This window comes from Vicugna pacos, chromosome 16 (genome assembly GCF_048564905.1).
Source record: "Vicugna pacos chromosome 16, VicPac4, whole genome shotgun sequence".
Lineage (NCBI taxonomy): Eukaryota > Metazoa > Chordata > Mammalia > Artiodactyla > Camelidae > Vicugna > Vicugna pacos.
The window spans coordinates 2,321,341-2,344,155 of NC_133002.1; the positions used below are offsets into that span (position 1 = coordinate 2,321,341).

The 22,815-nt window shown below is 47.1% G+C and overlaps 2 protein-coding genes across 6 annotated transcripts in view; one reads left to right on the forward strand and one right to left on the reverse strand.

The window, feature by feature from the left end:
* Positions 1-356: 356 nt before the first annotated feature.
* On the reverse strand, positions 357-12,332 carry MKS1 (MKS transition zone complex subunit 1). Of its 5 annotated transcripts, none has more exons than XM_072940177.1 (18): positions 12,201-12,315; positions 11,693-11,802; positions 10,359-10,429; positions 9,742-9,897; positions 8,204-8,301; positions 7,891-8,019; positions 7,526-7,630; positions 6,984-7,092; positions 6,387-6,443; positions 5,269-5,311; positions 4,950-5,015; positions 3,387-3,457; positions 2,968-3,037; positions 2,762-2,869; positions 1,937-2,070; positions 1,336-1,418; positions 1,153-1,250; positions 357-1,057 (listed from the first exon to the last, which is right to left on the reverse strand). In XM_072940177.1, the coding sequence occupies exons 1-18, from the start codon at positions 12,278-12,280 to the stop codon at positions 966-968; spliced, it is 1,680 nt and encodes a 559-aa protein (XP_072796278.1). In that variant the 5' UTR covers positions 12,281-12,315; the 3' UTR covers positions 357-965. The 5 variants fall into 5 exon arrangements, 4 of the variants coding, with proteins under 4 accessions (XP_072796278.1, XP_072796282.1, XP_072796281.1 ...); XR_012060149.1 differs by having other exon boundaries at positions 1,041-1,057; positions 1,336-1,519; XM_072940181.1 differs by lacking the exon at positions 11,693-11,802 and having other exon boundaries at positions 12,201-12,332.
* Positions 12,333-12,718: 386 nt separating this feature from the next.
* LPO (lactoperoxidase) overlaps positions 12,719-22,815 on the forward strand; it is a 38,049-nt gene continuing 27,952 nt past the window's right edge. Inside the window, exons 1-3 of the mRNA XM_072940183.1 lie at positions 12,719-13,318; positions 13,699-13,790; positions 16,455-16,544. The gene's annotated coding sequence lies outside the window, so the exon portion shown is untranslated. The remainder of the gene's footprint in view (positions 13,319-13,698; positions 13,791-16,454; positions 16,545-22,815) is intronic.

A 22,815-nucleotide genomic window follows, 5' to 3' on the forward strand; every position in this document is an offset into this window, starting at 1 on the left:
CCAGCCTCTAGCCACTCCACCCATGGTCTTTCCCTGGAGCCTGCAGGTGGGCAGCACACTCTGCTTCTACCAATAAAGCATCGCTGAGGGCAGAAGCTGGTTTCTGCGTTGGGCTGGGGAGGGCATGACCTCAGTCCCATGCTTTGCTCCAGATGTTTAAAAGGAGTGCTGCCAAGACACAGTTGGCACTAGCCTCTGAGCCTCTCCCGGGGGCTGAGTTTAGCGAATCAAAAGAAACACTCCGGAATACAAAAAGGCAGGGACTGGGAAAGGCAGCAGCATGGGGGCCTCGGCATTAAGGAGGAGAATACCTCAGCCACGCCAGCGACCTGAACAGAAAATCAGGGGACAGAATATCAGTCAGTATAAAAAGTCTTTATGTAAAAAAAAACACAATAAAAGATACCAGCCAGCTAGCAGAAAGGACTGGGCACTGCCTTCAGCCTTCATTTACTCCAGAAATAAGTTCTATCGCAAATGTAGCTAGCTCCCGGTAGTAGGGGAGGCTACCCTGGGAAGAGGAGCTGGACTCGGGCCGGGACTGTGAGATCTCTCTCGCCTGCCTTCCTTCTCGAGCCTCCGTTCATAAAGCAGGTGTGGAGCGGAAGGCACTGCAGCTCTGCCACTGAGGCTGTGAGACAGGCCGGGAGGAGGCTGAGGCGAGGACAGAATTAACTCTGGGCCCACCCCCAAACTGCCCTCAAACCAAAAAGCCTGCCTTGTGATGCCCACTTGCAGTGTCTGACATATGGAGAAGGGGACCACATGAGGGCCACAGGGTCTTCAGCTTTGAAGATGAGGCAGCTGGAGACGAGGCAGGGGGGGCCGGCCTGGGATTCTCTCAGTGATGCCAGCTTTCAGCAGGGCATTGTGATCTCTAATCAGAAAGATGAAGAGGCGGGAGGGCATGGCCTTGGCTACCAGTCGTCTTGTTGTTCTATGTGGAAGGCCAGGGCTGCAGCGAGCTAGCGGACCATGGCTCCCGAGGGGCTCACTAGGTCCTGGGGAAGGCTTTCTCGGGCCTCCTGCATGCGGCGCCGGGCTCGACGGAAGGCCTCTGTGAGGGAAGCAGACACAGGAGTCAGCTGCCATGGTGGCGGGAAATGGGCCCATGTGGATGCTGGGTGGCTGGCTGGGGGAGGGGGAGCCTACCCAGCACATTGTGAATGGAACTCTGCTGGCTGAAACCCTCCAGACGGTCCAACACACTCCGCATCCTCTTCCGCAGGGAACTTGACTCCATGAAGGCCCTGCAGGGGAGCCCGCCACATGGCCACGGCTGCTCTCCAGCCCTTGGGATGAAGAGCCCCAAGGCAGAGGGCCAGGGCCACTCACCTGGACTGCTGCAGACAGTGTAGGCGGAAGGTGACACTGCCCGTGGTCTCCGTGCGGAGTCCAAAGCGGCTCAGACGCTCCCCCTGCGGCATCCAGTTAGCGTCAGGTTTCTGTTGGCTTCTAGACCCCAGGCACCATGCTGGCCTCACTCCCATTCTTATTCCCATTCTTGGGGAGAACAGTTCTGTTGGGGAAACTTCACTCCAACACCCAGACTCCATCACCTCAAGGCTAACATTGGGCTCCCAACTGTAAATCAGGGCACATTCCAACCTCCGTTGAGTACCAGCAGTCTTGTAAGCTGCCTGCCAACCCTTTGATTCTGGAAGCCTCAAGGATGGGCTGGAAGGAGGCGCTGGTTATTCTGACAGGGACCAGGGGAGATCTCTAAGTGCACTGTTTTCCACAGCTCTCCTAGGACAGCGTGTGGATGTCTGTACCTAGTTTAAGATACGGTCAAGACTTCCAGCTGAAGACACAGGAAGGAAGGGACCAAGCAATAATGAAGCAATGGGCAAGAGGCCTTAACCCCGGTTCCACCTTTTCCAGAAGAAACAGGGACAAGTTCCCAGCATGAAGTCTCCCCAGAGACAAAAGTCACCTTGAAGGTTCCTGGTATCCGCACGTAGGAAAGGTCCTCCAGCTCCAGAGAGCCGCCAATGAAAAACCTCCTCAGCTCAGCCACGGTGCCGAGCTCCAGGGGCCTCCACGTGGAGACTCTCAGGGTGTGTGCGCCTGTGCGGGAAGAGGAGAATGGGGCCGCGGCGGGGACGGGCACGTGGCCCCTTGCTGACTCCCCAGCAACGACACGGGCCTCGCCACCAGTAAAACATCTGGCCTGGTGACGACCTGGCCTCTGGTGAAGGTCATCATGGTGGTTTAGGCTCCCCATTTGGAAATCAATCAGAATTCCAGTTTCTGCTCTGCCAGCTATTGCCTGTGCACCAGGACAAGTTTCTCGACCTCTCTGAACCCGTCTCCTCATCTAGCAAAATGGAAATAATAGCAACACCGACGCCTCACCAAGTGGTGGGGAGAATGAAACGAGAAGCACTTAGCACAGTGCCTGGCGCACAACAGATGGCAGGGCTGTTACTTCAGAAAGGCTTCCGATCTACTCAATACACACCCACCAGTAGCCCACTTCCCATGCAGTGCCCCCCTCAAGGCCAGGAGTCAAATCAAGAGTTGCTGGGAGCGGAGACCAGAGCTGCTCAACTTCTCAGGTAGCTGTCCCTTCAGCCGGCTGTCTCTAATGGAGAAGGGGAATCTGCCCCAAAGGAGCAAGGAGTTGTGCAAGTTAAGTGCTTCCAATTCCCAATCATCCCCACTTCTCACGAGAAGCGGCCAAATCTTCTGAAGTGCTAGTCTTGTCTCTGGGAGCGAGAGCACATAGGCCACATGGAGGGCAGGGACAAGAGGTCACCTGGGGTGGCAGGCAGCACCACAGCCCCGTAGCCTTCCACGCGATACCTCTGCCAGAAGTCGAGTGAGCGGACCTCACAGTAGAGCACAGGCCACTCCGGGAGGGCACCTGCATGAGTAGGAGCAGCAGCCAGGTCACAGGAGGCCTCCCCGGGAGACGGCCTGGCCTGCGGAGACCCACGGCCAGGGACCTGCCAGGCCACTCACCAGCAGATTCATCCTCGTGGAGGAAGGAGGCCTCAAATGTGAATGGGTAGGAGAAGTAAGCCACCTTATCCTAAAAGAGAGGAGCACTATTTCATACTCAGTGTCGTGGGGTGCACAGGCCCTCACTGGGAATTTGTTTCCCCTGTGGCCAATGACAAGGTCACCCCCACAAGGGGAAAAGATAAACTATCACCCCAGGTAGGAAGCAAGAGGCTGAGAAGTGAAAGGACACCCAAATCCAAGCTGTGACCATTTTCAAAAAGGTAGAGAGGACCCTGGACGAGGCAGCCCTGCAGAGCCCACAGCGAAGGGCCAGACCCAACAGTGGAACCTTCCCCAGGCTGTCAGCCTGATGCTCGTCACATGCCATCCCAGGAGTCCTGCTCCTCCCAGGCACCCCCCCCCCCCCGTTGCCATACCATTCCCAGGGACTTGGTGGCACAGGTCTGTGTGATTCCTGAGAGCTGCTGGAACGCTGGGCTCGACCAATCTGAAAGCAAAAGACCACACGTAGTAAGTTTACCTGGGAGGAGAGCAAGGAGTTGAGAAAAAGACAAAGTTCCGCTATCCATTCATTCACGCAACAAATCCTCCATTTAGCACGTACTGCGTGTCTGCAATGTGCTATGACCAGTCACCGGGGACATCTTGGTGAGCAGAAAGAAAAGCTTCCTATCTCTCATGATGCTAACGTTCTAGTTGGGGGTGGAGGAGAGGTGGTGCAGACAACAAACCAACCAATAAGAGACTATTAGGTGGTAATAAATGCTGAACTAAAAATAAAACAGGGTGAAGGAGTGACCGAGTGACTTGGATGCTCATTTAGACCACGTAGGGAGGGAACACCACTCAGAGAGGACACTTAGGCTGAGGCCTAAACTCAAGCAGAACCAGTCATGCAAAGATATGACACAAAAGGTTTCAGACAAAGGAAATGGTTCTGAAAAGGCCACAGACGGGCGTTCAAGAATAGAAAGAAAGCATGACCAGAATGTTGTAAGGGAGAGAGAGGCAGGGGCCAGCTCCTTCAGGGAATGGAGTTTGGATTTCGCTTTAAGTGAGAAGGGAAGCTGTTGGGGTTTTAAGTTCAAGAGAGACAACTGGTTTGCATTTTTAAAGGCTCAATGTGGCAATGATATATGCGGCAAGTGAACTGTTCCTCTCGGGAGCAAGACCGGAAGCAAGAGGGTAAGTTAGAAACTAAATGCTTTGGCCTAAGCAAGAGATGCTTGGTGGCTTGGTCCAGGATGCTCGAGAAGACAGATGATTCAGGACATCTTCTGGAGACAGAACTGACAGGAACTGGAGGTAGAGTGATCGGATGCAGGCAGCCAGAGAAAGTGAGGAATCAAGGATGCTTCCTAGGTTTCTGGCGTCAGCTACTACGCAGATGACAACGCCATTCTGCTAAGTGGGGGAAGACAATGAGGGCGGGTTTGAGGCAAGAGGAGGAATTAAGAGTTCTCTTGGTCATGTTAAGCAGAAATGACAAAGAAGTAATTGCACAGGAGTCTAGAGTTCAGGGGAGAGGCTAAGGCTACAGAGAATCCGGGTGTCTGAGACATGCAAGCAGTATTGAAGCCATGGGATGGATGAAGCCATCTAGAAAGACCTAGAAAGACTGTAGAGAGAGAGAGAGTAATAGAAGGCCAGGCCCGGCCTTGGATACGCTAATAATTCTAGATCAACAGAAGATGAGGAAACAGCCAAGGAGGCCTCTGAGCCACCAATGAAAGGAGGAGCATGGAGCCAGAGGCCAAGAGGAGGGTTCCAGCGAGGAAAGTGGGCTGTGGCAAATGCTTCTGAGAGACAAGCAGGGTGAAAGCAGACGTCACCACAGGATTCATATCTTGGAAGTGATCTATGACCCTGAAAAGAACAGCGACAATTTTAGTGGAGGAGTGGGGAAGGGAGCCTGACTGAATGCCTCTGGAAAACTGTCAGAATGCGTACCAAAAGAGAGACTTAGGAACATTACTTACTAGTAGTTGGCAGTTCCACAAAGAAGTGCACATAGAGATTGTCATACTCATAGCCTTGGGCTGAAACTAAGAAAACAGGAAACGGTTTCAGCTTATTTTCCTATCACCCTTAGCACCCGACCCAGTCCTGAAGGGCCCACACACTTGGAAAAATAAGTTCCTCGAGAGCCAGGAACTCTGTCTCCAGGAAGGACTCACACCTGAGCCTCCCAAGTGCTGCGGACAACCCAAGGCGTCCACTGGGGCGGGGCGGCTCACTCCACAGCTCCATCCCGCCCCGGCCGAGCATCAAGGGATCTCCGTCTGGTAAGACACTTACCTACCTCTCCATTTACAAAAAGCCGCAGAGCACCGGGGACAGTCTGAGGCAGAGAGAAGTGGGAACAGGTCAGGAGGTCTGAGGGCGCCGGCACCCCTCCTCCAGCCCGCGGGCAAACCCCCGGGAGACCTGACGCTGGACGTCAGACCCACGTGTATGACTGTCACACCTCCGCCCTACCAGCCACTTCTCCACAGATCTGTTCCCTCCATTTCTAAAACATGTAACACAGTGGGGAAAGGACCTAATTTAAATGGTGGGGAGGGCAACAAAGTATGAATATTTTCGAGAAGAGCCAAGAGAAGCATCCACAGCTGCCTTTTGCCGTATAGTGAGAACTAGAGAGCCCTGCTCCCTGTAAAGGGCTGCGGTCCAGGAACTAGGCAGTTTCCTTTTCTCATCACTTGTGTTTCTATCTTATCCAGCTTTTTAACACCGCACATCTGATGTTAATGCAATGTAAAAAATAATGAAAGTTCATCTGTTAGAGAGAGAGAGGGAGACCACTGGGTAATTTCATCCTTGTTTCCAGATCTAGAAATGGAACTCTTGCAGTAAGACACAGAGTAGGACCACAGAATAACTAACTCACACTATTCTGTTTTGTTTTTTAAGAGCCAAACTATTTGACAAACAAAAATGACAGCCCATCTCTCCGGGGCACTTAGGAAGAATGGCGACATGAAGAGTAAGGAAGACATTTTTCCTTCCTATATTTATAAAATTAATTATAAAGCAATAAATAAATACACTGCCACTGATAAGAACTCAAAAGTATCTAAGTTTAGAGACTAAAAAGTAAACATTCCTAATTTAACCCTCTCACCACACAACAGCCACCTGCCATCTTCCAACCCGCCCACTCCCCAGAGAAAGTCGCCCATAGTGTGTGTCCCCTTTGGGACCTTCTTCTACAGGTTAACAGTTCTAGATCAACATGCAATGTTGTTAAAACGTAACAAGGATTACACTCCACATGCTAATTTTCACTTCCTTTTTACACTGAGGAGTATGTCTTGGGGGCCTTGAGGAGAAGGCGACACTCAGGGATGGTCAGAACCCTCCAGCTGAACACACCCGCCGGCGGGGCTGGGGCTACAGGACGCCGGGCTCCTCACCGCCTCAAAGTCGGTGCCCACGAGGCTGCTGAGGTACTCCCTGTGGCGGCCACACAGCTGAGGAGACAAACCAAACCAGAACTTGAGAGGTGACCGCAGCCAGGCCGGGGTCCAGTTCCAAACGGGAGGGAGACAAGCAGCAGGAGTGGGAACTGCCACCAAGAGCCGGAGGCCGGAGCATCCCAGCCGCTGCCAGCTTCGTCCCAGTGAGACCCAGAGGGTGCAGAGTCCGCGGGTCTGGGACCAGCCTGGCTCTCGCGCTTACGTGACCTCGGGCAGAACGCTTAGCTGCTTCTCAGTCTCCATTTCCTCACTTATAAAATGGTAACAATAAAAGTATTCACCGCAGAGGGCTGTGGTACAGTCTAAATAACCTAAAGCATGTGAAGGGCCTTGCGTGGAGCATGGTACATGCTCAAGTAAATGGTCGTTATTATGACGATCTTACAACAGGATCAAAAGCGTGTATGTGAGATGTCAGCGGCGACTCCTAAGCCAGGAGGGGCCGTTAAGAGCGAGACCTCGCAGCTGCAGACCTCAGCCTTGGACGTGGCCTCACTCCCCGCTCTCCGGTACTTGGGACGAACCAGCTCTTACGTCCTTGAACACACGCTGCTCCCGCTCCTCCTCCTCAGGCTGTGCGAGGGACGACACGTTGTCAATCGTATACTTCCACAGCTCCGGCTTCTCCCCCTCTGTCTCAATTCTGTAAAGTCGAAGCCACAAAAGGGCTAACTCTGATGACAGGAGATGGGGCCCTGCAGACCCAGCCCGGGGATGAGCTGAGTTGCGGTTCTGTTACTCTAAGACAGAAGAGGTCAGCCCAGAGGAAAAGCCCTGGCCAAGCCCATTGCGCCCCGTCTGGGTCAGTCCCTGTGTGCAGCAGCGCAGAGAATTATTTTCACTGAACTACACTGCTGAAGTCATCACTTTCAAATCAGTGTAGCCGCACATTTTCTGAGAACAGGATGCCCAGTGTCCTAAGGGTCTATGGTCTGGAAGAGAATATGAACCCCCGGTCGGGAATTTAAGAGTTAGAACAGACGAAGGGCTTTCTGAGACTCTCCTCAACCAGGGGCAAGAAGGGAAGACAAGGAAAGGAGTGCCGGTGTCCAATGTCCCCTTCCTCCTCTCCTCACCTGTAGGGTCCTTTGAGGCCAGTGAAGTCAGGTTTTACTGTGATCACACCATTGCTGTCCACCTTCAGAGTACAGAGGACGTGTTCATACTTCTTATAGCCAAGCCTAGAAACCAGGGAATCCACACCAGGGTTCAAGGTCACTGGTCCCACCTCCAGGGAAAGAGGAAGAGGTATGCAGCCCACGTCAGAGAGGACAGAGGCTGTAGTGAGAACTGTCATGGCAAAATACTTTCTTCCAAAGAGAAAAAAGAAGAAAACAGTCCCTCCCTCCCACATACCTGGGATGACTACAACGGGGGGGTGGCGGGTAGGGAAAGGAGGAAGGATGAGGGTCTGAGCCGGGCCACGAGGGGCTGCACTCACTTTCCATAGGGCCCCAGGTCTGCCATGATGTACATCGTCTGAAGAGGGGTGTTGATGACATGACTGTTCCTCACAAACTCTTCTGAGGGCTCCCAGGTGACGATTCGTGACTTAAGGATGCCACCCTCCCTGGGAGACACCACAGGAAGGGTCACTCCCCTGGCCCCCCAAGAAGAGCCTGAAGGAGGAACATAGGGGAGCACACCAGGGTGGGGGCCTCCGCAGAATGGGACACTTGAGTCAGCAGGCGGACAGAACACTGGCCTGGAAGGCCCACAAAGGCCCCCCAGCCGCCATCCACACTGGTACTCACATCCCTCGCCTGTCTTGCCGGCGCCGCCTGACATTTGCCATTCGCTCGACCAGGAAGGATGGCATCTCACTGGCTGCGGTGGTCATTTTCTGACAGTGCTGGGAAAGCAGGGCAGCCCTGTGTAAGCCATCTGGTCAGGGCCACATGGGACCAAGCACCTGGAGGGAAGTCCTCCTTCTGAAACCTCACCCGAGACCTGACCCTAAGAGGCACAGCCACCTCACAGTTACACATGTTAATGGAGGGGACAACCCAAAGGAGAGTCCAACCAAGCCTTGGTTTGCCCTAAGATTTCAGCAGCATCCTACCCTTCAGAAATGAATTTATTTGTGCTAATATTAAAATGAGCCTGCAGTCTCTAAGCACATACCACCAAAAAGTTGGTGAGTCTGCCTGCTAGACGTTGACATTCACTAGGTAGCTGGAAGATGCCACATGTAATACAAGTGTTCTGTAGAGAATCCGCACATGGGTAATGAACACTTCACTGTAATTTTCTTTACCAAAACAGACAACCCAAACTTTGTATCTACCAACCCACAGCTTTCCTAATAAAAGCATCAATCTTTCAAAAACGTTCACCTAACACCTGCTCCTTGCAGAAATCTACAAGGTCACAGACAAAAATCAGAAAATACACGCTCGACTCTCCCTCAAGGAGTTTGAAATCTCACTAAAAAGAATACATCATGCAGTGACTGAAGAAAAGGTAAAACTGAAGTCCCCGAGGGCATGTTGTCACAGGCAAAATGAGGACATAAGCCATTCCCTGTGTTGTACTGAATTCCTCTTAAAACTCATATATATTCAGTTTTGGCTGAATCCATGTTGAATTTGATCTATATGGTTCTAGACTCCACCCACCTGTCTGATCTCACGATGCATGGAGGAAAAGCCCAATGGCTGTTTCTCCCAATTTACAGTCTGCAAGTCTAGCATTAGAGATACTGCCACATTTCTATGGACACTTTAAATGATCTCCAGGACCCTTTTGGGCAAGTGGCTTGACAGGGAAGTCCCCACTGCAAGCTCATCTCACCACGATGCCATGTACCTCCGGCAGGCAGCCATACACAAAAGGCTGAGTTTGGCAGGAGACCTGCCACCATCTCCCTGCCAAATGGTCTCTCGTGACTCAGAGTCTCAAACTTGCCTTAAACAGAGGGGAAAAGTCCCTTTCTGAGATGAGTTTCTTGGCCCAACTGTGCTTTGTACAAACACAATCTTTGTCTGTTTCGGTCTTGTGGGTTTTGAGAAGCAGCTGCTGAATTGTGGCGAAAAATTAAAAATAAAATAAAATAAAAATAGAGACACTGCTGGCTTCCCCAGTCCCTCCAGCAGGTGGAGCAGGGAGCTGCAGCCACAGCACCTGTGGACTGTGCCCACCTACTCTGGCCTGGCTGCCAGCGGCACACTGTGGTTCCTAGACAGGCTCTCCATCTCCCCTGAACAGGCTTCTGTCTTAACAGACAGTGGGGCCAGAAAGCTAGGGAAGGCAAAGGTGAAGGGAGCTATGGGACTTGGGAAAAGAACAATACCTCCTCCAAGTTGGTGAATCTGTCAGAGTCAGTGTAAGTAAAGATTCGTCGGTTCTTCCTGCCATCCGAATCCTCCAGCTTCAGAATCTCTTGACGGTACTGATGATCCAAAGGACTCTGGCAGGCTGCTTCATTTTGATACAGATCTACTTCAAACTGAGTTCACAAGGAAACAGAGATCTACTAAGAATAGGTCAAATTTTTTTCCTGTAACTGGTCAAATCAGCTCTATAGAGATGATGCAATCCAACACGTTTTCACAACCAACTCTCATTTGTCTAAACTAACGGAGGACAGGGGATCCAAAGGAGATTAGAGCTAAAAGGAACCAGAGTGATAGTCTAATTCAACTCTACTGTTACAGAATTGACATAGCAAAACAGTAATTCTTTCTGTGGCCCAGAGGTGGAAAGTGCCTTAGCCAGGATCACAAAACTGGGTAGTGGCAGGCATGATGTTACACTGACCCCGTGAATACAGCAGTGGGAAGTATAAAACTGCTACAACCTTCTGGAAATCAGTTTGGCGATATGGATCAAGAATCTTTCCCAGCTACCAGCCAGGTGGGAGGTGGACCAGGTGGAGGTAGACTGAGCAGACAAGTGGCACTGGCTCACCTGGCTAAAGAGCTTCTCTTGCCACCCAATCACAGCCTCCTCCTCTTCATCTTCATCTGGGCGGTGTCCACCTCCAAAGACAACAGAGAGTCAATTGTTTGAGCCAAACCAGCACCACTTCTTGCTCTGTAGTTGGTTATAACCAAAGTCCCTGCTCTTACATTTGCCACAAAACCTGTTGGAACTCACTGGTTTATTAAGCACTCACCCTAGACTCACTCTAGAGATGCTGTGGATATGTGTAGAAGCCAAGATTAGGACCTAAGAAGTCTTAATCACTAATCTGGGTAAATGGAAGTCATGCCTTCCAGGAATTATTTATTCTAACTCAGTGTGAGGCACTGAAATTTAGAAATAGGCTGAATGGCTCTTCCTCAATCCCAGCTGTCAATATTTGCTAGAAAAAAAACTGTGGTGTTTTTATCTTTACTATTCCTGAAACCATATATCTAGAATCAAACACTGTAACCTTAAGAGACTAAGCATTAGTAAAGAAAAGGAAAGTCGAATAACTTTTATTTTAAATCTTGTCTGCAGTTAGTATTTATTCTTTTCAGATTGTACATTCATATCCTTCGCCCATTTTCTTTTCTTTTTTTTTTTTAATGGAGGTACTGGGAGTCAAACCCAGGATCTCATACATGCTAAGCATGGGCTCTACCCTCCCTGCAAAGAACAGATTTTTTTTAAAGAACCAAATCTAATACATATACTCCTGGCTGGGTATGCCTTTTTCAAAGATACATGCTTCACAACCCACCAGCTCACACTCTTGCTCAGAAATATTTTTGAACAGACAACAAAAGCAGAGAGAGCAGTGACCTAACACAAACACAATGTCCTCTCTTGCTCACTTTTCTGGCTTCCCAGATAAGGAAAACTGCAAGAGTAAAAATGATGTTCATATATACATTTCCCAAGCAGACCCCTATTTGTAAATTGTTTTGAAAAGGGTTTGTAAGTATATTTCAAGCCTGGAGCATTCTTTCTTAGAAAAAAAAATGCCACAAATGGTATTTAGGTTGACAGGCAAATTTATAACATATCTAAAGTATGGTATTTGCTATTTCACTACATTTGACCACAATTCAGATCAGTATCTTGATGGCAGGAATTACGCTTATTCAATTTTTACGCAACATAATGTAGTTTAAACTGCCTGGGATCAAATCCTGGCTTCAACACTTACCAGCCATGTGACCTTGGACAAGAAACTCAACCTCTTTATGCCTTTCCTCAGACTACAGACCTGGGTCTACTTTGTCTTAAGAGGTAACCTCACCCTAGGCCCTTCCCCAGATCCCCAAGGGGCCACATCACCACCATACACCCACTGGCGGTTGGGTGAGGCCTAAAAGTGGCCAAGTCTATGAGGTCCTTTCCGGGCTGGGCAGCAGGCTGGTAATGGAGGTAGTTGCTTGATGTGATTCTTTGCAGGTGGACTCTGCCAGGGAAAGAGAAGCCCAAAATACCCGTTACAAGACACACAACCAGGAGATAAACACAGAGCAAAAACGGGGGAAACAAAACACAGTAGAGGGGAGGGCTAAGGCAACAGAGAGGGAGGTGAGTGGGGCACGGGGTCCTAAGGAGAAGAGTAAGGATGAGGAAGTACACTGGGGACACAGGGCTCCGAGGAATGTGGGAAAGGAAAGGTCCTGGAAGGGTGGGTCTGGAAGCTGTGAGTTGAAGAGGGTTCCGGGTGGTGAGGGAGACGCGGGGAGACCGGGCAGAGGTCAGGACTGCAAACGGAAGTAGGGGCCCTGAACAACCGAGAACTGTAGTTCAGGTTCCAATTATCTGAGAGCATAAAAGCACGGAGCTCTGAGGCAACGCGACTACCGGAGGCGGAGGTTGCGCACGGGGTCCCGGGAGCGATACACGGCCTCTCCGGTGTCTGTGCTCCAGGCGGCCTCCGCCATGACAGCCGCGCCGCGCCGCGCCGCGCCGGGGCCGGAAAGCGCGTCGCCCCAGTCCCCCTGGCAACGGGGGCGGGGGTTCGGGAGGCGGCGGAGGCGCTGCGCGCGCAACTCGCGGTTCCCCACGCGCCGCCGCAGCCGCCTGCCCAGCGCGGGCGCCACCCGGGCGGAGCCCCGTTGTGCGCTCAAGCCGGGGTCCTTTTGGGGGTCACCGCTTAGAACGTGTGCGAACGAAGCGCGCTTATACCCAAGGCCAGGCTTGATGCACTTTCCAAACGAGGAAACTAAAGCAGAACCATCGGCCCCTTTTACAGAGATTCAGACAGAAATGGTGATGGAGACCAAACCCAAGTGTCCTGAGTTCTCAGCTACTAGTTTGTCTGCCACACGACTCGGCCTTCCACTGAATGCTGGGAAACTTTGGCCTGTAAATCAGTGGACGTGACTCACAGAATGTACCCTTTCTTCCCCCCTCACCAGGGGAGGTGATGACAATTACTCAGACATGAAGATACATTCTTGGAAGAAAACGAAAATGTCAGGAGATTTAATAATCCTTGTGTTGGCATTCACTGAATCAGAGAAAGAAAAAACAAGGAAGCTAACAGTAAGGAAGGAAAATGTGTTATTATTGCACTGGTTTTTCCCCTGCGTGTGTTATTTCCGGATTTTTAAGCCACCTTAGATGGCCACCTAAGCCACCTCAGGAATAGCCAACAAAATGCCATTCCGAAGACGTGCTTCATTGGCCTGTCAAAGGCAGGACACACTGTAACCTCGAGTCTGGCTCTCTGGCACCTTGGGGATGTCAACAGTTACCAGCCTTTGACATTTACTGCTCCTCCAACAGAGTAAGCAATTGTCCCCTGAACTCAAGAATATAATGTCAGTTTGATTATATGGCGTTGGGAGCCCTAAGCAACAATGCTACTGTTGTTTAACACCAAGGACTCACCATAACAATAACCCTATTTATTTAAGATCTTCTACAGCCTGGGCACTCTGTTTCCATTGTCCCCAGTCCTCCTAGAAACCCTTTAAGTAAGTATTGTGTTCTTTTGGTTTGGTTTGGTTTGGGTTTGGTTTTTTTTTTTAAGATTTTATCTTTTTTTATAGTCAGTTTACAATGTATCAATTTCTGATGTACAGCATAATATTTCAGTCATACATATACTTACATGTATTCATTTTCATTATAGGTTACTGCAAGATACTGAATATAGTTTCCTATGCTATACAGAAGAAACTTGTTTATCTATTTTATATATAGTAGTTAGTATTTGTAAATCTCAAACTCCCAATTTATCTCTTCTCACCCCCTTTCCCCCTTGCTAACCATAAGTTTATTTATTATGTCTGTGAGTCTGTTTCTGTTTTGTAGATAAGTTCATTTGTGTCTTCTTTTTTTCTTTTCTTTCTAGATTCCACATAGAGTGGTATCATATGGTATTTTTCTTTCTCTTTCTGGCTTACTTCACTTAGAATGACAATCTCCAGGTCCATCCATGTTGCGGCAAGTGACATTATTTTATTCTTTTTTATGGCTGAGTAGAATTCCATTGTATAAATATACCATGACTTCTTTATCCAGTCATCTGTTAATGGACATTTAGTTTATTTCCATATCTTGGCTATTGTATTCAGTGCTACTATGAACACTGGGGTGCACGTATCTTTTCAAATTAGACTTCTTTCTGGATATATGCCCAGGAGTGGGATTGCTGGGTCATATGGTAAATCTATTTTTAGTTTTTGGAGGAATCTCCATACTGTTTTCCATAATAGTTGCACCAAACTACATTCCCACCAGCAGTGTAGGAGGGTTCCCTTTTCTCCACAGCCTCTCCAGCATTTATTGTTTGTGGACTTTTGAATGATGGCCATTCTGACTGGTGTGAGGTGATATCTCATTGTAGTTTTGATTTGCACTTCTTTGATAATTAGTGATATTGAGCATTTTTTCATGTGTCTGTTGTCCGTTTGTATGTCTTCACTCGAGAATTGCTTGTTTAGGTCTTCTGCCCATTTTTGAACTGGGTTGTTTGTTTTTTTGTTATTGAGTTATATGAGTTGTTTGTATATTCTGGAAATTAGGCCCTTGTCAGTCATATCATTTGCACATATTTTCTCCCATTCTGTAGGTTGTCTTTTTGTTTTGCTTATGATTTCCTTTGCTGTGCAAAAGCTTATGTTTAATTAAGTCCATTTGTTTATTTTTGCTTTTATTTCTATTGCCTGGGTAGACTGCCCTAGAAGAACATTGCTGAGATTTATGTCAGAAAATATTTTGCCTGTGTTTTCTTCTAGGAAGTTTATAGTGTCTTGTCTTATGTTTAAGTCTTTAAGCCATTTTGAGTTTATTTTTGTGTATGGTATGAGGGATCCACCAGGTTTTTTTGTGGAATTGACAAGCTGATTCTAAAGTTTACATAGAAATGGAAAAGACTTAGATAGCCAAAAAAAAAAAAAAGTGACAAAGAAAAACAAAGTTGAGGACTTATATTTAATTTCTAGACAATACAAAAATATAATAATCACTAAATTGTTCTATTGGCATAAAAATAGACATATAGATCAATGAGACAGAGAGTCCAAAATATATACAATCGATCTTTGACAGAATTCTAAAAATAATTCAATGGAGAAAGGATAATATTCTCAACAAATATGGTAGAACTGTATATCCATTTGTAAAATACAAAAACAAAAAAATTTAATTCTTTACCTTACACAATTTAGTAAGTTAAATCAAAATGGATCATAGAGCTAAAAGTAAGAAATACAGCTACAAAACTACCAGACAAAAATACAAGAGAAAATATTTGCTCTGAGTTAGGTAAATATTTTTTTAGATAGGACTCAAAATATACAAAATATCAAAGAAAAAATTAATAAATTACTCTTCATCAAAATGAAAAACTCTTATTCTTAGAGAACACTTGTTAAGAAAAAGACAAGAAACAGCCTGGAAAAAAACTTTACAAAACGTATATCTGATAAAGGACTTATATCCAGGAAAAAAAAAAAGTACCTTTACAACTTGGTAATCATCAAACAAACAATCTTACTTTTAAATGGTCAAAAGATTTGAACAGGCACTTCACCAAAGGTACATGATTGGCAGTAAGTCTGTGAAAAGATGTTCAACATCATTAGTTATCAATGAAATGCATATTAAAACCATAATAAGATACCACTACACACCTATTATACCTCTTAGAATGCTAAAATTTAATGGTAGACAATACCAGATGCTGGTGAAGATGTGAAGCAACTCGGACTCGTGAAATTGCTGGTCAGAATACAAAATAGTACAGCTGCTTTGGAAAAATGGACATTTCTTAGAAAGTGAAACATTTACCTACCTTAAGATCTAGCACTCCCACTCTTAATTATTTACTCAAGAGCAGTAACGACACATGTCCATACAAAGACCCAGATGTAAATATGCATAGCAATTTATTCATACTAGTAAAGATGGGAAGGAGTGCAAACGTCCACCAACATGTAAATATTTAAATAAATTGTATGATATCGACAATTGTATAATATCTATACAATGGGATACTACTCCACAATAAAAACGAGGTAAATACTGCTACAGAAAACCACTAGGATGAATCTCAAAAATCATTATGCTAAGCGGAAGAAAGCAGCTGGACACAGAAGGCTACATACCATGTGGTTTCTTTTATATGACGTTCTAGAAAAAAGGAAAACTATAAAGATGGAACACAGATCAGTGGTCACTTGGGGTTGGATCTGGGAATAGGGTTTGACTATAAAGAGGCAGAATAAGAGAATTTAGGAGGTAAGGGAGCTATCCTGTATGGAACTAGGCATTTATTAAAAATCTACAGAATTGTGGGTCACAATGAGTGGATGTCACTGTATGTAACATTTAAACTATTAACCAAGTTATGAGAAGGACTCAAATTGGAATGCAGGCTATGACAACGGAATCCAACTGTAACTGTGTTACAAAATACTTACATAACCACACTGAAGGGAGTGAGAAAGAAAGGAGCCAACCGAAATAACTCTGGAAAGCAGTGTTTTAATGGAAACTGAAGGCTAAAGACAAAAAACTGTCCACAAACGCCCTACTCAAGTTGGCAAATTTCTTTCTCAAAGGGGTATGAGTTTCAATTCTGAAACCATTTTCTATGTATACTAGGGTTGAACAAATAATAAACTACTGGACATAACAAGAGCCATGTTTCTGACTGTCTGAGAAAGAAATTACAAGCAAGGAAAGGAGGTAAAGGTAAGAATGAACCCTGTGGTGCCTAATCAGAGTTAGCAATAAAACCCCTGGGTATTTTAAAAGATATGTATAAAGACAGAGTCAGACATGAAATACGAATTTTAAGTATGTATGAGTACTACCCATCCACACGGTACCTAGCTCTGCCCACTGACAGAGTCCAGAAGCAGTTACTCTCCAGCAGAAATGAGCATTCCCAGTACCCAGACTTGGTTTCTAAATATCATTCTCCATCAGAAGGAATCAGGGCTCCTTGGAGAAATGATTGAGTTCCTGGAAGAAATGGAATGGAACCTCATGGGAACTCATGCTGTTGGGCTAGATAGCTTCCATCAGCCAAGGGCAGTCTGGGATGAGCTGTTATGCTCAGCATCTGGTCAAGGGAACCTGGGCAGGGCACCAACAATATCTGCTACAAGTATGCTTTGGAGAGGTTAATCCCAGAAAACTCTGGTGTGGGAGTGTTACTTACGGGCCAGCTTATTCAGGGCACCAAGAGAGTGCGCATCCTCACCTTTCCCCAGCCCCTTCCAGGCAGTGTGTCAACAGGCAGAACAGGTGGGACTGTGCAGGTATTATTACCACATGGACATTACCCGAATCAGAGGAGAATAAAATAGGTCAGCAGGATCCAGAAACTCAGCCTCTGAAACAGTTCATTTGTAAGTCCTAGCCAGATCTCAAATGCCTTTTCTTAAGAAACATGCTCAGCTTTTGACAATTAATTGCTTTATCGTGGGCAGCCCCATTTTCTCTACAGTGCGTCCCAACAAGTTAGCGCAGGTCTTCAGTGGCATGTCAAGACGTGGAGCAACAGGAGTGTTCTAAATGGCAGAACTCTGAGAACGCTGGTTCCTATGGCCTCTCCCCCTTTAAGAAGAGGTTTCAGTTTTTGGAAACACAGGGACTTAAAAATTTACCTTCCATGTTTCTCCTCTTGGTATTCTCCTGGAAATATAAAGAAATTAATCTCTTCAATACATTCTAATAAATGGCAGAACTTTCTGCCAACTCTAAGATTATTTCAAGTTTAATCTCATTAAAATCCATTGACTTTTCCCAAATTAGCGATGATCTTTTATAAGTCTATATTCAAAGACAAACTTATGGTTATCAGAGGGGGAAAGGAGGTGGGGAGGGATAAATTGGGAATTTGGGATTTGTAGATACTACCATTTTTATATTTCAGATGATCAAAAATGTGGAACAGAGATTGACTGCACAACAATGTGAATATACTTAGTACTGAACTTAAAATTGTTAAGATGGCAAATTTTATGTTTTGTGTATTTTACCACAATTTTTTACAAAAGAAAAATAACAAAAATGACAACAAAAATATGGAAACATAGGATAATGACCACCCATTATCGTATCCCGCATCCACCTTGAACATTTCCCTAGTAGCTAAGCCAATTTGAGTTGAGTTTTTGGTGACTTGGACCCAGCAAATGCATGCTAAGTGTTGCAGCATTTGGTGCCAGTAAGTAGGAATGCTATAAGGAACAGATCTGAAACTTGATGGAATGGGCCGACCTGGAGAGACAGGGCTTGATCCTGGCTTGGAAGGTTAGCAATCCTCTTTAGGTGGTCTGAAATAATTGGCTTGTCTGCCTCTTGAAGTTTAATATGCAAAAAATCACCTGGGGATCTTGTTCAAATGAGGATTCCGATCAGTAGGTCTAGGGAGGGAACTGAGTCTGCACTTCTGACAGGCTCCCAGGTGATGCGAACACTGCTGATCCATGGACCACACTCTGTATAGCAAGGAGTTAAACTGATGTGCCCTGAAAGAGGGTTCATGTACAACGCATGCTGTTGCAATAGGAGGATGGGGAAATTTCAGGGTGTAGGATTGTCAGCAACTTCTTTTAGCCCATCAGCCCATGGTGATACAGCTTAATTGTATTAAGAAGAGGAACTTCTACATTAGATTTCTTGGAGCATTTTAAAAGACAAAAATAGCAAAGGAAATCCAGGGTTATGTGAACACTGAAAATATCCCACAAAGGGGAATGATCAGAGCTACACTTGTTGGAGCCATGATCTCTTGCTCCAGATGCAGCGATGAGCCAAAAATTCGCAGATCCCTAATCTGAGACTGTAGGCTTCTATTTTATTTTTGTAGATTTTATAAGTTCCAGGAAGGCTGAATCAAAGACAGGTTACACTCTCACACTTTGCAGTCATACAATTAAAAATGTTATTTAAAAAAATTATTGTCAACTCTAAGCTCCACAGAGGCAGAAGTCAGATCTATCTTGAGTCCCAAGACATCTCAGAACATCAGTGCCTGGCACGTACATGATAGACACTTGCTCAATAAGTGAACAATTACCTTTTTCTATATTTTTCTGCCCCACTGATCAGTGAGCTTATTAAGAGGAAGAACCAGGCTCGATTTATCTTTGTGTCTTCGGGGCACCCAAACGATTGCTCAATGCAGAATTATTTGAATTGTCCTGGACTGAATTAAATTATCAGGAGTAGCAGTGCCCCAGGCACTGGGCTGGGATTCAGGGGGGAAATTCTAGGCTTTGGCCAGGGGAAGCTAAGAGTGAGGTCATTGACTCAGGGGGCCCAGGTACTTGGATTAAGGTGAGCCTCCTAGAGTTTGCAACCAGAAGGGAAAAGAGAAAACGTGAGTAACTGTCAGCACTGCAGGCTGGTTTTAGGATGTGAGGCTAGGAAACCCTGCTAGGCTATGTTCCGGGAGACAGGCATCACCCCTGGGCAGTAGCCAGGCCCACGGGGACTTCTGAGAAGTGGCAGCATCTAGCCTGAGTGGCCGAGTTCAAGAGAAGAAATCCTGTGTGGGCAGCTGCTTCCTTAGGCTGGAGACAGTGTTTTGCACATCCACACCACCCCCAGATGGAAAAACGAGAGCTGCCTAGCTTTGCTGGGGAGATAGGGTAGAGCCTACAGTCCCTATGAACTCTTTCTTTCTCCTCATCAGAAGCAGCCCATGGTGGGAGGGACCCGCATCGTCACCAGGACCAACCGGAAGTCCAGCAGCAGAAGCCAAAAAAGAAAAGAAAAGAAAGGAAACTTTCCATTCCTCCCCCCTACCCCCGAGCCTGTGAAATGCAACCCAGCAGAGAGGACGTGGGTCTTAGGTTTAGCTTCTGGCCTCCTCAGTAACTGGGGATTCAGATGAGGCAGCGAACAGACAGCATGCCTCAAGAACAAGTTTATGCTGAAGTAGCTGCTCACTATTATTATTATTTAAATTGTCCTGGACTGAATTAAATTATCAGGAGTAGCAGTGCCCCAGGCACTGGGCTGGGATTCAGGGGGGAAATTCATGACTAAGAACTCATCTCCATATTCATCGCTTACCCATGAATCATGCTTTCCGTGTCTGCATCCATGGTGGCAGTTGGCTGTCACAGCGCCTCGTGATACAGGCTGGCACTATTGTTCCCAGTGGCCAGAGGAGGAAGGCGAGGTTCAGAGACGGAGTGACTGCCTGGGGTCACACATCTACTGAGTAGAGTTGTCGGGACCCAGGGAGATAGATCTTCTGACCTCACTCCAGGCTCACTCTCCACAGCACATGCTACCTAAGCTGGCTGGACGCCTCCCCGGGATAGCCGGAGTAACTCAGAGAACCCAGAGCACAGGCTAAGCACGGCTCATGGTCCCTGGGGGTGTCCATTTTAGCTTGATGTTAAGTAAATTTAAATTTTTACATCGTAAAACAGACACAGATGAGTTCTGGAGGAGCACACAGAAGTGTGACTTTCCTAAGTTAAAATGTGAGATGTCGAATCTGAGCTGATAATAACGTAACAATATCGGTTCATTAATTGTGACGAATGTACCACGGTGATGTAGAAGGTTAACAACAGTGGAAACTGAGACTGGGTATATGGGAACTCTCTGTACTACTTTTGCAATAATACTGTAAATCTAAAACTGTTCTTAAATAAAAATTTTATTTTAAAAGGTATGAGCTATCAAAGAAGCTGCAGAGTCTGTTTCCTCCTGGAGTACCTGGTCATACTCCTCTTTTGTTAAAGGCCTATCAGAAGCCATAGTTAAAAAGCGTTACCCATGCCCTATTGTTTGCAGAGTAGAGGGACATTCTATAGAGTCTTGAAAGCCCTGTATTTCCAAAGGGAAGAACAAGAAAGCAGGACAGTAAAGCCTCTTTCTCTCCCCTCCCCTGGCCTCTGCCCCCTTCTTAGCGCTGTGAGAAGAGTGAGAGGCAAATAACCGCTTTGCCCTCCCCGGGCTCCCAGTAGAGCAGAAGGGCTTCTGTTACAGCACCTCACCCCATCCAGCCTCCATCACGGTCTCCCAGAGCTGCACCCCCGCCCCAGATCATCTGGGTGGAGCCCCGGGAAGAAGCAGTGAGATCTGCCATTTGGGGTAAGTCCCAGAGGGTGCTCCCTGGCACCCAGTGGGCACCGCCTACTCGTGCTGGGCTAGCCAGCAGTGGAGCGGGGTGTCTTCTCAGCGACGTCCATGCAGAACTCCAGCCTGCTTCTGGCAAACAGACCTAAGGATGGAACCTTACAAGACTAGGGTGCGTGGGTTCTGTTGCTTCCGAAAGCTTCTTCCGCCATCTGGGAAACAGGCGTTGAAGTTCCCCCTTCAGGCTGGAAAACAGACTTGAGCTGCTGTTTTCACCCAACTGTGAAAGGACCAAGATCCAGATGCTCCTCACCATGTCCTGGCCTGTCTGTTTTTGTACAGCTCAGGATGGACAGTGGGGCTGTACCTTGGGGAAGATGAAAGAGAGAAGAGAAAAATTCAGAAACTATACCCTCTAGCTACACTTTGAACAGCCACAGTATTTTAGTCAAGTCAGAAATGGTTTCCAGAAACAAGTTTTAGAGCTGACGGTCAAGAACTTAGGCTTGAATGATGAAGTTAAGCCAAGGTCACGTTTGCACCAATGTCATCATCTTTATCATCAAAATAAATATTACTGATTGCCCAGTATAATTTAGAGCTCTTGAGGAGTTTAGGAGCTAATCTGGGCAACAGGAAAGAGGCATAAAGAGATAATAAATAGGAAAAGCAAAGGAGAGAGAAAGAGAAGCAATATACGATGCTCCCTGGGGCTCGGCAGATAGGGGAGGCTTCATGAAGAAGATAGGGCTTGAGCTAGATATTGGGCTCGGACAAGAAGGGAGAGAGCAAGCCAGGAATGGAGGATGGCAGAGAAAAAGAGGCAGAGCAGGAATGTGCGGGGCATGTTGGGGAAAAATGTTAATGGGTTAGTTTGGGTGGAACGAAGAGCTTGGGCAGAGGAGTGATGTGTGATGGACTGGGAGAGATAGAGGGGTAGGCAAGATAGAACCATGGCTAAAGCTTGAGATTTTGTCCTGCGGGTAGCAGAGAGCCCTGGAGCAAAGGAAGGGGTGGAGAGGATTGGTGGCAGGGAGGCCACTGAGAAGGATGTGGTCTTGAAGCAAAACTGTGGTGAGTCAGAGCAGAACCAGAATGTAGGGAAGGCTAGAAGATGACAGATGCAAAAGACTTATGAAGGACAAATGGACAGGAATTGGTGACTGAGATGGGAGATGGGAGGATGGAAGAGGAAGAGAAAAAAGAAGAGTAGAAGCACTTGGGATAACTCGCTGGTTTCCAACCTCATCATCTGTATGTTAATTGAGAAGGAGGAAGATTGGGAATAAGGAGAGGAAAAAGACCAGAAGCACATAATATCAGGTGCTCAATGAATACCTATGAGGGAGAAATGAAAGGACAGGGAGACAGAATACCAATGGGAAATAGGAGAATGGCCTTGACCAAAAAGAGGATTTTTGATTAATGGAGAAAAGGAAGGAACAGCATTCTGCCCACTCCAGCAGAGAAGTTCTTGGGAACCCCCTCTGCCAACTCTACTAGAGTTGGGTCCAACATTCTGTGGCTAATTGGAGAAACTCATTGATACTGAGTTTGCCACTCAGAACCCTTGTGTTACGGCAATTTCAGAAGCCACCAAGCATCTAATGAATCCTCCCACTAAAAAATAGTTAGAGAAGACAGTGGGGCCTCTTTCTGTCTGCTGAGGGAGATACACAAACCATCCCAGACATTTTTCTCTTCCATAAATCCCTCTTCACTCTGAAAGGGGCTGCCTGGCAGTGTTCCCATCCTTTCCAAGGGCCTCTGGCTGCCAGGGTCACCATTCAGAGAACCTTTGCCATCTCCACGCCTCTCCTAAGGCCAGGATGGCTTACACCAGAGCACCTGGGTTCCTCCCTTTCCTGGGGTGAAAAGTGGGTGAGTCTCAGAGAGGGTAACCATTGGGGGA